Source organism: Siphateles boraxobius, unplaced genomic scaffold (genome assembly GCF_051911475.1).
Source record: "Siphateles boraxobius isolate OS27281-9 unplaced genomic scaffold, OSU_SipBor_1 19, whole genome shotgun sequence".
NCBI classification, from domain to species: domain Eukaryota; kingdom Metazoa; phylum Chordata; class Actinopteri; order Cypriniformes; family Leuciscidae; genus Siphateles; species Siphateles boraxobius.
Window position 1 is genome coordinate 34,227,985 of NW_027508799.1, and position 17,200 is coordinate 34,245,184.

At 38.0% G+C, this 17,200-nt stretch overlaps 2 protein-coding genes across 4 annotated transcripts in view; one reads left to right on the top strand and one right to left on the bottom strand.

Annotated features, from left to right (window-relative positions):
• asb15b (ankyrin repeat and SOCS box containing 15b) overlaps positions 1-5,894 on the bottom strand; it is an 18,412-nt gene extending 12,518 nt beyond the window's left edge. Inside the window, exons 1-4 of one of the 2 annotated variants that reach the window (XM_077235206.1) lie at positions 5,696-5,894; positions 1,899-2,042; positions 1,761-1,816; positions 1,533-1,664 (exon numbers count right to left, since the gene is read on the bottom strand). In XM_077235206.1, the coding sequence (XP_077091321.1) occupies positions 1,533-1,664; positions 1,761-1,816; positions 1,899-2,002 (292 nt within the window). In that variant the 5' untranslated portion in view covers positions 2,003-2,042; positions 5,696-5,894. Of the gene's footprint in view, positions 1-1,532; positions 1,665-1,760; positions 1,817-1,898; positions 2,236-5,695 lie in introns of those variants that run through there. The other variant, XM_077235205.1, reaches the window with a different exon arrangement.
• ano6 (anoctamin 6) overlaps positions 4,953-17,200 on the top strand; it is a 26,731-nt gene continuing 14,483 nt past the window's right edge. For both annotated transcript variants that reach the window (XR_013205431.1, XM_077235204.1), the window contains exons 1-10: positions 4,953-5,322; positions 7,005-7,072; positions 7,255-7,383; positions 8,916-8,984; positions 9,276-9,554; positions 10,646-10,759; positions 11,824-11,939; positions 12,214-12,348; positions 12,453-12,558; positions 14,127-14,187. Coding sequence is in view for 1 of the 2 variants with exons in the window: in XM_077235204.1 (XP_077091319.1) it covers positions 5,244-5,322; positions 7,005-7,072; positions 7,255-7,383; positions 8,916-8,984; positions 9,276-9,554; positions 10,646-10,759; positions 11,824-11,939; positions 12,214-12,348; positions 12,453-12,558; positions 14,127-14,187 (1,156 nt within the window). In the remaining variant the exon portion in view is untranslated. The remainder of the gene's footprint in view (positions 5,323-7,004; positions 7,073-7,254; positions 7,384-8,915; positions 8,985-9,275; positions 9,555-10,645; positions 10,760-11,823; positions 11,940-12,213; positions 12,349-12,452; positions 12,559-14,126; positions 14,188-17,200) is intronic.

The following is a 17,200-nucleotide window of genomic DNA, read 5'->3' on the forward strand; positions in this document are numbered from 1 at the left end:
GCGAGAGACCTGAAGATGTTGCCATCGGTGTGGTTGCTGTCTGGGGTAGCCTGTAACGCGATGTAGGTAGGGTGAACGTAGCAGACTGCTGGGTCACACGCTGCATGCTGCTACTCATGTGGTACGCAGCGGAGGTCGGTATGGTGAACACTACTGAAGATTGAGGGGCCACATTCGACGGTAATGACACACAGTGTACTGGCACGGCAGTGGAAGCCAATGATGAAACGTCAGGGACTGGCAATGAGAATGCTTGTGGCCCTGGGTCACGTGCAGCGGGCGTGGGTGCCTCCGCTGAGTTCGCTGAGTGGTCACTTTCCGCCTTGTCCATATTGATTCGGTCTTGCTCTCACTCCGGCTCGAAGGACCACTTATATAGCGGAGGCGCTACAACAGATAATACGCTGATTGAGGCGGTCAAATATGGACGGGATTCCGGTCAGAGAATCAGGAGTCGGAGAAGAGATTCTTCACAAAGATGTATTTATTGAACAGTCTCTAGGTGTTCATCTGAACCAGTTATGCTTTGTCAATGATGTCTGTATTAATGGTCTAAAGGAACAATAAAGAAATATAATTACAATCACATTCTGAGAATTATTTGCACACTGGCATTATAATCAACAAATGCAATAACAATGATTAACATTCAAGTCTGCCTCCTTAACAGTAATACCAGCTTTATCAACACGAATAGCCATGATAAATTGTACAATGGTACATTACTAATGTGAACACATTGGTTATGCAGTTTAGAATACTGCTGATGCTGATACTGATTTGCGCATTTCTCTCGCGGCAAATAACGGCCGCAACGACACTCTAAACTCGCCGATGTTAACCGCAGAATGATCGCAGGACATCAATCACATACATACAATAAACTTACATATGTATATGTACTTACATTGAGGCTTAAACGCATTATACAAACATAGATATGCGTGCAGAGATCAACATTCTCCAAGACTGTCTTCCTGTGTGTCCCTGTGTGATCAGTCCGTGCCACAAATAACTTAGTTCCGAGGACAGGCTTTTGTACACAGGTCTAGGCAACAAACTCAAGCTCGTCCCACATTTCTCTTTAAAAATTCTTGATTTAGACTTTTAATTTGTGACCGGTGTTTTGTGACCAAGGTCAAGTGTTACTCTTTCGCCATAAATCGATGCGTACGGCAGTATGCCGGAAGCTAGTTATTTTAGTCGATAAAGTTTTAAATATGGATATTTTTCTTACATGAACGCATCGCTTTACTTCAAAAGGCCTTTATTAACCCGCCAGAGCAGTGTGGAACACTTTTATCACGGATGGATGCTCTTTGATGGACTTCAAAACAGAAACGGCCATTTACTGCCATTATAAAGCTTGAAAGTTTTAATATAAGCTTGAAAGCTTTAATATAACTCCGATTGTATTCGCCTGAAAGAAGAATGTCATATACACTAGGATGGCTTGAGAGTGAGTAAATCATGGGGTAATTTTCATTTAGGGTGAACTATCCCTTTAACACAGGCACATTGTGTCTGCTCACCCAGAAGGACGAGGTCCAACACATGTGCATCTGGCTGGACTGACGCTCTGTGCATCGGAAGCCAACCTCTGCTGTCTCTTTCCTTATAGGCATCGCTGTACTTGTGCAGTTTCCTTAATGCCAACACATCACCTGGATAATATTATGGCACATGCAGAATATCAACTATCAAGCCATTGCCTAATCAGAGCATTGATGATCAGATAAAAGGCCGCACATATGAAGTACCTTGATATATAGCCGATAAAATCTTGAGGTTTTCATCACTGGCTGATTCTAAAGTGCTGCATGAGACATTTAAATATGTTTGGAATATCCTTGAAATAAATAAATGCTGAGCATGCAAGATGTTTGTGTGTACTGTACCTTAGTGGTTCATTCAAAACAGACAAACTGCAAGCATCTTGGAGGCTCATTTGAATACCAAACTCAATGAGCAGATCTTCATCCATTTGTTCCATGTAGTCCATTGTGTTTCAGAGGTCAGACACACGAACAAACTTCAGAGAACTTCAGTCATGCAGATGGATTATAAAACTCGCATTAATTTTGGTGTAACTCTGTTCTGACAGTTTATGATAACCGATAATCAGAAGAAATGTCATGCACCACGTAGCGCTGCGAGACACAGACCAAGTTTGTTATTGCATGTCCTGAAGGATATATTTAGTCCTGACCTGCTTTCTCTAGACACTTTGAGAATGCGGGTCACTTTGACACAACCGAGTTCCCACACAAACACAGTGTTAAGTTTGCTTTCTTAAGCCTAGACAGGAGACATAAAATATATTAAAAACTGCACATGTCTGATATAATTACACATTACCTTAATGAGAATTATTTCATGATGTTTAGTTGTGTTTTTATAGCCTACAAAGGTTTTGTTTTGTTGGGTAATCTGCAGATGACTGTTGCCCTTGCTTAGTTGTTGAAAGTCTTGGAACCAAATAAATTTGACTGATGTGTTATTGTGTTAATAGTTCTGTGTTAAGAGTCCGTTAGGCACTCAGTATATTTGACATAAAAAATATGTGAGAAACCACTAAAATATGGAATGTTATGGAATGGATTCACTCCGTTACGTTTTAACCATGGAGTCCAGAGTTCGAAATCAAATCCCACTATTGTTATGAATAGTAGACTAGCCGATATTTTCTTAACCCTCTGGGGTCCTTCATTTCAGAGTCACACTCAGGACCTTCGGGTCCAAATGGGCCGGAAGGGTGGGATTCATATTTAGTAAAAGAAAATCATTAAAAAAAAATGTTTTACTTGTTTTTTATAATATTTTTTCTTTTCTTTTTTGGTGTTTTGAGAATTTTATGATTTATAATTAATATTTATGCAATAAATATGACCCATTTCCCCCCAGTTTTCCCCCGATTGAATATAATAGAAAATTATTTAAAAAATTTGTTTTTTTGTTTTTTTTAAAGCTGTATTTCATTTTAGAGTCAAGCCTAGACCTCATGAAAGCAATTTTTGAAATGAGATGGATGCCATCTGGTGGACAAACTGAGCATTTTAAAAATGCAAAACACATAGGTAATCTGAATTTATTAGTTTGTTTATGTATAAAAGTGTGTGTGTGTGTGTGTGTGTGTGTGTGTGTGTGTGTGTGTGTGTGTGTGTCTGTTTTGCACTCTTGATGTTTTATAGGTTCACCCCTTCACTGTTGTGTGCTTTATTTTCTGGATCGTGGCTGATTTGTAGATTGTACGCACAAAAAAACTCGGTATTTTCACATTTTTGCCAATTTGCCATTCATTTCCTATCCGGGTCCATTTGGACCCGAAGGTCCTGAGTGTGACAATTTTTTTTACAACCACTTAAAATCCTGTCCCCAATTTTTTTGGATGTCATATACCAAGTACCAAAAAAGTCACCAAATTTCAGACCATTCCGATGAAGCTATGATTTTTAAAAAATAAATATTTAAATGCGTCGGGTCCATTTGGGCCGAAGGACCCTTTATGCTGTATCCAAACTAAAAAAAAAAATCTACCGAATTTGACCAACTCAGTTGAACGGCTCAGTGGTTCATCGCTTGCCAGTCATACATGGAGTTCTTTGTTCGAATCCCTTCACAGCAAACACATTTACGTTCCAGCCACTGTCTACGTGCTCGCAACATTGTAACAATGACAGGGGCTGTAGCTATAAACGCTGTTGCGCGACATTCAGCAACTGAGAGACGACGTTCTGACAATTTTTTTATGCCATAGATATCCCACCATTTGGCATGTTGTTTTGTGGTTAATTTTTAATGAGATGTTAGATAGCCTAATTATAGGCTATACATTTTAAATATTGTTTATCCTTATTATTTATGGGCCTAACAGTAAATTAATTATAATCAACACCTGCAAGTGTACACTTTGAAGAGTAAAAATGACATAGAAGCTATATATATATATATATATATATATATATTCATTGTAATTATTGTTTTATTAACGTCTTTCCGCGGTTGAAGCTGAGTTTCATGTCAAAAGTTACCTCTGTCTTCTGTCAGCCCGTTGTATTATTTTCACTGCCTGAGTGAAAACTGAATGCCTGAGAGCTGGCAGCTTTGTATCATATATTTCATTATAAGGAACAGGAAGGGCACAGATGTACCCAAGGTAACAGATGTAAACAGGAACTTTCTTTAAAAAAAAAAAAACTGTGTTTTTTTTTTTTTTACCACAAGGGTGATAGCGGTTTTTAACTGCGTGTGGATGCGACAAATGTCATGACGAAAATGATGATCTTAAAGAATAAACCACCTTCACCGCTGTGTGCAAAAATGCCTACCTAATCTGACAGCTGAACAATAAACTTTGAAGCAGCTTGACTATAGTCCTTTTTACTCTGTGGTCATTTCTTCCCACAGCAGTGCATGAGAGACAAGACTAATCATAATCATAAACAACTTCCATACACTATACAAATTCGGAGCACCAAGGCTAGATTAGACCACATTATCTTCTCAAATTCAAATGCAAAGGTTTTATGTAAAGGTATATTTGTAGCCTAATCATGACATTTTCATACATTGTGCTTGTAGACTCACTATGATACTGATGCATTTGGGTGCTAGCATCACCATGTAGTTTTCCACTATGTATATTAATAAACTATATAATAAATTATAAATTATAAGGATTACAAGATATCAAAGGTGCTGAACCGTGTTTTAAGACACTTCGGTCCCACATGTGTGAAATCGAAGACACGGAAATCGTTTCCTAGTCCGCAAATACGTTTTATCGTTTTAAGTTGTTTAACCAAACAATATGCAGAGTTATTAGTTTTAATATATGCGTTAACTAGTGATAGAAAAATATAAACAATGACTTGTTCTGAAAAAAAGATGTACCTTTTATATAGACTGTAGACATGAACTGTCTGTAGGCTATGTATAAACTGTTGTCAAACACAAAAGTCTGGAATTATTGCAAATGCGGAAACTATCAAGTAGCTGCAGCCTCGAATTGTTATGCAATAACAGTCTGCTAGCCTATGGCCTATACCCCTAAAACCGTCTTCCGACCCCACCTACACTCAGTCTCAGCGAGTTCGGACCGGCAGGGGAAACTTCACGGATTGGCTTCTTTCACCCAGTGATTTGTATTGCAGCTGCGCATCTGTGCTGTACGGACTCCTGTTATTATCTGTTAGCCTACATGTTGCGTTGCTTTCTCAAGTGTTTTGTGCATAGTTTTAAGAATGAGTGAAGAAGACATTCATGAGCTGGACTCAGAAACAGAGAATGGAGATGTTGAGATGTGTTTAATGTCCGAACTGGGTGAGTTCTGCATCTTTACAACAATACATCGCAGTCTTACATGATTCAGAGAGAAAGGGGACTCAAAGTCCTGGCTCACAAAAATATGTTCTAAGAACGTTTTGTCAACGTTCTATTTTAAGTTTTGTTAATGTTTTAAAACTTTTTTTTCTCGGCTATGCGAACGTTCCATTTTAGAATTCTGTAACTTATACGTTTTGGGAATGCTACTTTTGAATGTTCTCTGAACGTTCTGAAACAACCAGTAGCCTAACATTACTTAAAAAATGTAACACGAACGTTCTATTAATGTCACTGGAAGAATGTTTGTTCATGACTTGACGAGAAACCTTGCCTGAACGTTATCAAAAGTTCACAGAAGATTGCCTGTTACCTGGATTCACATTTTTAGTTTCCTTTTCTGTGCAGCAGGCGTGGTGAGCTACAAGAAGGTATCGGTCGTATTTCAGAGCTATAAACGCATAAATAATGTGCTCAAACTCGTTTTGTTGCAGAGAATTCATATTAAAAGTAAAGTACTCGTCTCGAACACATTTGCATGTCAGCCCGAAACAATACAAAACGCCCTAACCAGAAAGACAAGTTACACACTTCACCACCATCCTCTTCATGGCTGTCACGTTTGTGTCGGTTGGATCTTCTGTTTTCATTAGTCACATGTTTTTTGTTTTCCCGCCACTCTTCTGTTACCATGCCAACCGTCATCAGTCCATCTTCATCACCTGTGTCTTGTTAATTACCTTCATCTGTGTCACCTGTTTCAGTTCATCAGTGTGTGTATTTAGTTCCTTCAGTTCAGTCAGTCCTTTGTCTGTAGTTAGTCGTATTTAACGTGTGTTATCCTGCCTGTCTGTACCTGCCTGAATTGTATTATTAGTAAAGTGTTGGAATTTGACCTTTTGGACTCCTACGCCTTCTTCTGTTTACACCACATCGTGACAATGGCCATCTAAACTCTCTTTACTGATAATATTGACATTACTTTTGATTCAAACTAAATGCATGCATGTGTTTTATGTATTTTGTGTCAATATTAATGCTCAATTATGTCAGTTCCTTTGCCCTACTTTTGATTCTGGTGCATTTTACTGCAAGAACTGCACAAAAATGTGATTCAATTGTACTTTTTTTTATTAACAATATATGGTGATATTCATTGCACATATACACGTGTCTGAAATGCACTAAGGATTTTCCTTTGTGTCAGCCCTGCTAATGTTTTATGGACAGTTTAATTTCATTAGCTGGAATAAGTTTGTGTGGTGGAGGCGTGATGGGACAGATGAGTTTTCCTTGTACGGGCTGTTTTCAGGCCGTTGCTATAGACATTTTCCATCCAGCCGAGCAACATCTGATTTGAGTTAATTTTTCCCATTATGCTTTGCTCTCTGGTTAGTTTGTTTTGGTTGGGTTTTCCCTTCACTGTAAGTAAACATTAAATCAGAGAATTCCAAAGTGTTCACATGCCGAGTGTAATGCAGTTTGATTTGTTTGAAGGGAAAATGTTTAATGCTGTAATGCATTGAAAATATTATGTAATCAATAATTAATTTAAGTATGCTGATGTATTATTACTTGTTAGTTATAATCGGCAAGGGCTGCAGGTTCATATCTCATCACAGAAGTTGTGATTCACCTGTTGGATGTTTCCTTTAAAAAAAATTTTAATGCTTTTTTCCCAGACTATTCTGAACAGGTGCCAACATACAAATCTAGACCAGATGGTGAAGCTGCACCAAAAGTGAAACAGGTTTGTTTCTTTTCTGTCCATCTTGACAAAGACAAAACTAGAAGAATTTTAGGAGAATTAATTCCGTAGCCCAAAGCCATTTATTAAGGAACTTTAATGGCCTTTTATTTCATATAAGATCTTTTGCATGACTAAATAGAGATGACTTTGAGCTTCCTGTGATATCAGTTTGTCGTTTGCAGGTTGATTTCAATGGAAACTCAGACTCGCTGTTTTTCAATGACGGAATGAGAAAGATCGACCTTGTTTTGGTCTATGAAGATGAGTCTAAAAATGTATCAGAGAAAAGAGGCTCACTTTATAGCAGAAAAGTAAGTCAAGATCACATGAACACTTCATTTACTAATCTTCATGACTAACATAAACTCCTAGCCCTCGACACTTAACCTAATAATAAGTCAGTAAGAAACGGAAGTAGCAACAGATGTTTTCTTCCGTATTGTGACATACATCCGAGTATAACGCATTATTGATGGAAAACAGTGGGGCGGAGACTTGGTTATATGCATCGGTTGTTGATTGGATGCTGTGTTGTGGGGATGGCACTCAAAATATGGTAGGGGCTGGAGTTTAAGTGCATTAACCATTGAAGAATTGCTGCTTGTGTAACCAGAGAAAAGTCTGTCACTAAATATTATGAAATAAAAGAAAAAGTTAAAATGAAACGTGCATAATATAGATATAAATATAAAGGGCTGTCAAATCGATTAATCGCATCTAACATAAGTGTGTGTGTGTGTGTGTGTGTGTGTGTGTGTGTGTGTGTGTGTGTGTGTGTGTGTGTGTGTGTGTGTGTGTGTGTGTGTGTGTGTGTGTGTGTGTGTGTGTGTGTGTGTGTGTGTGTGTGTGTGTGTGTGTGTGTGTGTGTGGAATTAAAATATCCCACATCATCACATTCCTCTCAATACAAAAAAAAAAAAACATCTCTCAATGCAAATCATACCAGCTATTAGGCTAACTGAAATAACACCATGCCAATCTCTAGGTATGGAGAAGGGAATGTGATGATGTGGGATATTTTAATTCCAAAGGCCAAGGGAACTTTATCAGGATGCATATTATCCTGGATCCATGAAATAACTGGCCTTTAAAAATAAAAATATGCTTGCATCTATGGGAATTTAACATAGGGGTGTCCTGACTTACGCACCCTGTATTTTAAGGAAGAACATTTATTTATTTAAGATACATTATTTACACACAAAGAAAATTGGTGTCCTTAAAGGTTGGATTTTTCCTCATTTTTTAAATTAAGGCATTAAGATCAATTACCAATAGATGATTTTTTTATTCCTCTTTTTATGCAACTTTAGCATGAGTGTGTTCACTTACACTATCCACTGTATATATATATATCTTATGTATATGTATGTATATTTGTGTGTTTGTATGTATGCATGTATCTATTATATATAAATGTATATGTGTATATATTAATAATTACACACATATATATATATATATATATATAGACACATATATAAAAAACTATTGTGTTTGATAGGATTAATCGATTTGACAACACAAATATATGTATGTATACACACAAGCAGTATATATACAAACACACACACACATATATATTTTTACTGTTTTGTTGTGTATTGTTATGCCTTGATTTTGTTATTCCTCTTCTTATCAATAAACATTAGATGTGTATTTTCATTTCATGCCAACTTAAAACCCTAAATGAGTAGTAACTGGTGAGATTCACACACATACTAGAAACCTTAATCACTAAACCGAACTCAAGCCCCAGGCTATTTTCCTAACAACATCATCATTCATACACAGCAAAATCAGCGAGTTTTTATCTCTTCTCTCTTTTTTATTTATTATCTAGCAAAAACGAAGAGAGTGTTTTGAAGGAAGCCTGATGGACTTTGGTGTGGAATTGGAGGCGACACAATCCGTAAGTTGTTTAATCGCACATTTAAATAAGACTTCCTCTAGACATGTTTTTCTTCCATAAGTATCAGACCCGCAGTTTCTCTTTCTTTATTGACATTCTTGTAATTACCTACTTCATTTATGCCTGCTTTATATCAGTTCCACATGTAAATATGGATTCTCAGGAAGGATACAGCCGGACTTGTCTCAACCTGTTGATCTGATCTGCAGGAATGCTATTGTTTTAGACAAAGGCATGTGCACCTTCCTGTAGCACTGATGGGAAAGTTTCCCATCTCTCTGTGTTTTGCAGGTGATAGATGAGAAAATGTTCTATGTGAAACTGCACATGCCTTTTGAGACGCTGTGTTCTTACGCTGAAGTCCTGCATATCAGACTGCCCATCCAGCTCAATGATCTGGCCCCACAATCCTCCGGGTACAACTGCATCACCAAGCACTTCTACCCCAGCGAAGACATCATTGCTAAGGAGAAGGACTACTTCACGGCCCCCTTCAGGAAGGATCAGCTGAACCATTTTTGCGTGAAGGACAGAGATCAGTTCTTCACGCCAGCCATGAGGACCAGAATGGTGCGTTGAACATCTTAAGGGCCCCATCGTACACACGGCGCGGCGCAACGCAAGTGTTTTTTGCTAGTTTCAGCCTGACGCAGGTTTCATTTTACACGTTGTTTAAATGCGTTTGCACCTATTTGTGCTCCCATGGGCTGCTGGTCTGAAACGAGGTGTGTTCAGACGCATTGTTGACGTATTGCTATTTTGAGGCAACTGAAATAAACTGAGCCATTGACCAACTGAGACCTGGGGCCGGTTTCACAAAGCTATTTTATACCGGTCTATAGTGTATTTTTTCTAAAAATTCTGGCCAAAGTGGAGATTTCTGATAACGCCGGTTATGTTTTGCCGTGTAAACTTGGAGAAACGGGGTTTTAGGTTCTCAAACGTCACATTATGCGCCAGAAAATGCTTCACGTCATGTGAGCGCCCAGTTTGGCATAGTTATGATGGCGCTCGACGGTATATTTATGTGGATTGATGTAAGTGACAACATTTTTGAAAACGATGTTGTGTGCACAATGTTATTATTGAAAACAGAGGGGGGGGGGAATATTCGTTTCACTAAATACCCGGCTATGTGTAAATAGTGCGTTAGTAATATGAGCCTATAGGCGGGGCCCCAACGTGCGTACACTCTGCTTATTAGACACACACTCTGCTTATTACACACACAGGGACGCGCTGCAGCACACAAACATGCAAAACATTAAAAATAAAAGGATTAAAATGTAATAGATTATTATTGTGTACAAAAAAATGGTGTAATCCGGCTTGTCCTGTAGATGGTCTGCTTGCGCTTTAACCTGCGAGTGCAACTGTCTTTTAAAGAGAATGAGAGATGAGACTCTGATTTTTTTTTTGCATGTTACGCCCAAAACACACCCATTACTCATTAAGAGAATAGTGACAACCCTTTTAGACCATGCGCCGGGAGCGCCGGCCATATTTCTTGCCGTTAAACTAGGAAAAGTGGATTCGGACATGCCCTGAGTGCACTTGCGCCGTGCGCTTTAAACCATGCGCTTAGATCGTTAAAATAGGGCCCTAAGAGTCGCTTACACTTTACCTTCACCTGTCTCTTACTGATATACCGTTGGTTACAGGCGTACTACGTCCTCAACCGAGCTCCGTATGATGTCAAAGGAAACGTGAGGAAGTTTGGCTTCTCCAAACTGCTGAACGGAGGCGTGTACCAAGATGCGTATCCATTACATGATGTAAGTAACCATCAGACACTACAGGTGAAAATATCAACATGTTTTCCCCAGTCACAGTTAGGGTTAATACAGTTTACTAAAACTATTTTTTAAAAAATGTAATTGAAATAAAGCTGAAATCAAATTAAAACAAATATATATAACATGAAAAACTTAAACTAACTGAAGTTTAAGCACAAAAATAAATATTTATTTTTATATTAAAAATAAATATAACCTAAATAGTAATATTTCAAAACACTAATAAAATTACAAAGGCACATAAAAATGACTACAATTAATCAACAATAAAAGTAAAAAACAAAAAAGCTAATTCAAAATACTACTAAAATCTATTTTATATATATATATATATATATATATATATATATGTGTGTGTGTGTGTGTGTGTGTGTGTAATAAATAATAAAAACTAGCTAGTAGATACTAGCTAACTAAACTTTGTTATAAACATAATAAATTATTTAACTAAATCAATTATAAATAAAATGTAACTGCATATAAAAAAATTAATAATACATTTTAATAGTAGCTGTGTTAAAAAAAATGTCTACAGGAAAACTGTTAATATAAATAAATAATTAAAAAAAAATTACTTACTAGCAACCTAAATACATTTGACTAAATTAATAATAAATAAATAATAAAATGTATAAATATAGCAAATAAATATAAATAAATCAAATATAAAAAATAGTTAAATGCAATAAATAAATAATATATCTTATAGTGCAATACTATAGTAGTGAGTAAAAAAGGGTTGCACTTTATTTTAAGGTGTCTTTGTTACAGCGTTATTATACATTTAAGTAATATTAATTAACACTTGTACTGACTATAGGGTAGGGTTAAGATTAGGGTTTGATTTGGGGCTCGTTGCATGTAATTATGCATCATTTATTATAGTAAGTACATGTAATATATGTAACAAGGACACTGTAAAAAAAAAGTTGTTTAAACTGGATGTAGTTCATGTAGAGTGACTGAGGTGATGCACGAGTACTTTACTGCAGTATTAAATGCTAACATGCTTTTTGCTGGTGTTTTTGCATTTTATGTAACAGTGCAGATTTAATGTGAAATCTAAAGAGCCCAGTTGCCCAAATGAACGATTTCTGCTTTACAACGAGTGGGCGAATCCCAAGAGCTTCTACAAGATGCAGCCACTGAACCTGATCAGGTGTGTGTTTGTGTCAGAAGACTATTGCATTCATGCAGTTTGTGTTTTAGTCTTTAGTCTGACTTTTGCTTACCTCTAAATGAGGGATAATGCAAATTCATCATATATGAAACGAGTTCGATGCAGCTGTACAGAAAACAATAGTATCATTCAGTTCAATGTTGATTCAATTCAGTTCAAGATCATCAATTATGAAATAACTTTGATACAGCTGTAAAGCAGCTTAGCTAAAGACAGTTCAGTTTCGTTAATACGCACCTGATCTTGCTTTTAGGAAGTATTTCGGCGAGAAGATCGGCATTTATTTTGCCTGGTTGGGTTTCTACACGGTCATGTTGTCCCTCGCGGCTGCAGTCGGCCTCGGCTGTTTCATATACGGATTCAAAACCAGAGAGAGCAGCACATGGAGGTACAGCTCTCTCATAACATCATGCCGTTATGCTCTGATACAATTCACAGTACTTTTAATGCACTTACAATTTACTTTCACTGATTATAACTCTGTTTGGGCAGCAAAGAGGTGTGCGACCCTCTGATTGGTGGACAGATCGTCATGTGCCCGCAGTGTGATAAAGACTGTCCGTACTGGAGGCTGAACATCACGTGTGAGTCCTCTAAAGTGAGTAGTTAAATAAAGTGCTTTTTGGCCTAAACCATAGACTGTAAAAAAAATATGGACGTAGAGTCCATGATGTCACCTGTAGTGTTTCTGAAGAGCATTTTTGAAGCCTAAAGTGGGCGGAGCCAGTCGTCGCCATCTTGGCAGCATCACTCCCGGATAACCGAAAACGGCAGCAAGGCGGATTAGCTGAGGTGACATGACGCTAACAAACAGCAGACAAACGGCTAGTAGTGACATCAGCGGCAATCCACCTGTCACTCAAGTTTGAGTGTCACCATGCACAACTTTAAGGCTTAATATAACTTAAACGGATGAGTTATAAAAAAAATTCACCCCCTCACAGTTTTCATGAAGGGCAAAATTAGCTACATAGACCAAAACCACTTTTTGCACCAGGCTGTAAACATGGTTTTTTCTGCTGTAAAGTTGGGCATTTTAACATGGGGGTTTATGGGATTGACTCTCTTTTGGAGCCGGTCTCTAGTGGCCAGTCGATGAATTGCCGTTTAAGTCACTTCAGTGTTGTATTCAAGAGAGAGAGAGAGGAAGGTTGCCGCTTGGCCGAAACACAGAAACGAGCATTTTAGCACTTCGGGTTCCATTGTCCTGAAGTCAATAGCCATGTTTCCATCCAAAGTTGCAAATTTAACTTCTGCAAATAAGTCGCCGTTTACATCTCATGTGTTCAAGAGAACAAAATAGTCTCTTCCTGGGAAATTTGCGCAAAGTATCTGTAATAAAAATGCAAGTTGCTGCAGTCTGTGGTCCTTTTTTCATATATCATCATAAATTACAAAATGCTATAATATACACAGTCGTGTAATAAACACTTTTGTGTTAACGCAATTGTGTAAGACGCTTCTGGGAGGTCATTATTCCCAACCATTTTGATGACAGACTTGGGGTTAGGCATTTCAGAACGATCAAACCAACATTTGAGATCTTGTGCGATTAAATAAATAGGACTACGACTCTTTTCAAGGTTCAAGGGTCATTTATTGTCATTCCACACACATTTTTACATGAAGGAACGAAACTAATTAGAAACATTAACCAATAAAACGTTAGAAACTAGAGTGTATGTCAAAGCAGCTTCGACATTACTTTATTTAGAAGGCGGGACTAATTCCGCCATATTGCTTATTGAACTTTCTCCCAGTTATAAATAATATGAGTGCACCCTTTTTGTATATCTAAAGTCTTTGATTGAAGTCGTGTGACTGTTATGTAGGTTTTTTTTTGCCTACGTTTTGCTTTTAACTGCTCCCAGTTGTATTTAGACCTCAAGTTGTGAAGATTATCATGATAAACAGTACGTGTAAGAATCATAAGCGTTTGTTGATCACAGAGCTTATTTTCTGCCATAATCCAATAGCCAATGGAAAAATCCTTTCAGGTTTTAGTTGAGAATAATGCAAACTTATGATATTACATCAGCGCTCTTTACACATGTTGCATATTTCACAGCATCTCGTCTGGAGGATTTGGGGATTTCCTGTCTGATCTCGGTTTTAACTTCTGTGTTTGCACTGATGATGTGTTTCTGTTCTCGTTTTACTCCACAGAGACTGTGTGTATTTGATAACTATGGGACTTTAGTGTTTGCTGTTTTCATGTCTGTTTGGGGTGAGTGATGTCATACACTGGTCACATGATCTCATACACATTTGAACCCTAATCCTAGCCTCATTATGCTAAACCTTTGATTACTCAACATTGCATTAACAATGCTTTAACATCAACATTGGCTGAACTTATTCTGGCCGAGAACCAGCTTGGAACATGAGTAGTGATTATGATGCACCATTTGTCAAAATGATTGATTACCGTGTAAGGAATTACCTGGGTCAGGCTTTGGGGATACGTATTCAAAATTAGTAATATCACAATTAATAATTATTCATACGGTTTGACCCAGATAATCATACATGTTAAATCTCCCAAAAAGGGATAATATTTTCCCTGCATCTGTATTCATATGTGTATCTAGACAATTAACTAGTGGGGCAACGGATCATCATTGATCCGTGATCCGTTCGGATCAATATCTTCGGTTCGGCACACACGTGATCCGCGGATTGATTTATGAAAAAAAAAAAGTTGTGCGCATGTTCAGTCCACACACAGCGTGGTCATGGCGAGCGGAGGAACGGAGGAGCTTGAACGCCCCGCGTCATTTAAATCCCCTGTATTTTGGCTTCCCTGTCAAATATAATGATGAAGGAAAGAGGTTAGTGGATAAAACCGTGACAATGTGTAGGCACTGTGGCAGCATGGCCACGCATTTGAAGCGACATCACCCCGATGTTTCACTGACAGGAGTGAAAACTAAGGCTGCTCAACAACCGCTTATCACTGCAGCATTTAAGCAGCCCCTTGTTGCACAATCAGACTGGGCTAAAGCCATCACAAACGGCATTCGCGCAGCACTACCCCTCGCTCGTCCCTCTCTCTCTCTCTCTCTCTCGCGAGCGCTCTCTCTCTCCCTCATATAAGGTGCCATCTAGGGCTTAAATCAAACTTCATTCACGCACACATATATGAAACGCTTGCATACACATACTAAGTAGTCAAACATACATGTATACTGCTGAATGCTCAAACAACATATGAAATGCACAAAGACACACCTAAAGTCGCTCACGCACATGCACGCAAACTCTACACACGCGAGATGCGCGCACACAAACTCTCCACGCACATAATCATATGAGAGACGCACGCACACACACAAACTCGCGCACATACTCATATGAGACGCGCGCGCGCACACACAAACTCTCCACGCACATACTCATATGAGACGCGAGCACACACACACACAGAAACTCGCGCACAAATTCAATGAGACGCGAGCGCACACACTCACAAACTCTCCGCGCACATACTCATATGAGACGCATGCTCACACAGTACATGATGCATATGATTCTCAGTGTGAACGTAAGTCACACATTGGTAAGACAAGACATGCATTTTTTGTTAACAGAGAATGAGAGTCCCTTGCTTTTATTGTTTTTGGTTGTTTTGTTCATTTATTGCGGATATTTAAAATGTTTTCAGTGTTAAATAGTCTTTAGAAATAAAAGTTGATTGATCTTTGAAAAGCTATACCTGCATTATTATGCCATTATCATTATTTTAGATGAAAATGGTCTCAGAACGACAATATTATCGTTTATTATCAATATTATCGTTTATCGCAATAATTTCTTGGACAATTTACCGTCCAGCAAAATTTGTAATCGTGAAAGGCCTAACTATCAGTGTGTTTATAGGTGCAGACATGAGGCCATTTTTTTTTTTTTTTTTTTTGCTGATCCGAAAAATGATCCGATCCGTTACTCTGATCCGAGAAACGATCCGAACCGTGAGTTTTTTGATCCGTTGCACCCCTACAATTAACCACAAGGGATTATAATTAATTGCATAATTAGACTATATTTTACAGACAGCTTATTATCAACTCAATTGTATATTAATACTCAATCACAACGGATTATAATTAAATATTTAATATATCAATTATGTCTATCATAGATCGATCGTCGGGATAATCTTTAAGGGGATTAATTTATAATCGAATCATCTGTTTGTCCAGCAAACCTGATCATTCGATCTAATCAAACCTCACCAAAAATATCCCACTTATAGACTTTCAAGAGATATTATCCCTCTGGCCACAAGGGACAACCTTCCTGGTCTATAACGATACTGTTTAAGTATCAATAAATGTTGTAAAGCACATAGCTTTGGATCTTTATACATTAAAGGGACTTTTATATGAGCGAGAGACAGAATCAATAAATGAATATAATGCATTTAATAAAGGAAAACTATGTATACAGTTACTAACGTTACAATAAATGTATTTACAAACACAATAATGGCAACGACACAATGAAAGAGAATGCATCAATAAAGAGAGAGAGAGAATGAGAGAGAGAGAGAGAGAGAGAGAGAGAGAGAATCTGGAAGGATCAGTGGCAAATTACAGACTTTAAAACCTTTGAGGGACAACACGGGGAAACACATCTTAATGCTCTTAAAGCCCGGTACGAATATATATATATATATATATATATATATATATATATATATATATGTGCACTGGCTCGTTGTGTGGCTGCTTCGAAGGCATGTGGATGTGTTCCGTGGAAGAGTCGCGTGGCCTGCGGATGGGTCCGGAGCGCGCACTTTCGAACAAAGGTTTAAAGGTCTCGGGCGTAAAATTACCAAAGAAACGATTCAGGCTAAGTTCACTTACTCGTCTGAGGAAAGGAACAAAGTAGAAAGGAAAAATAAAACTTGAACAAACAAAAGAAAAGATCCCCGGAGGATCACGCGGAGCAGTAACATGATGAAGAGAGGAGAAGTAAGAGAGAGAAAGAGAGGGAAAGAGAGATCCGTAAGGATCACAGTTTTGCAAAATTCACCTGGACAAATCCCTCTGAGAGACCACAAGAAATCAATAACGGGGATAAACAAATCTCACTGCTATGAAAGCTTAGTAAACTACAATACTTGCACATAAGCTCTGTTGTGTGGCTGATATGAAGAAGGCGTGTGTGTCTCGATCCTGGGAGTGTCACGTGTTCGCTCGTTGTTCCAGAGCGAACCAAGCGCGGCGAGTTTGAAT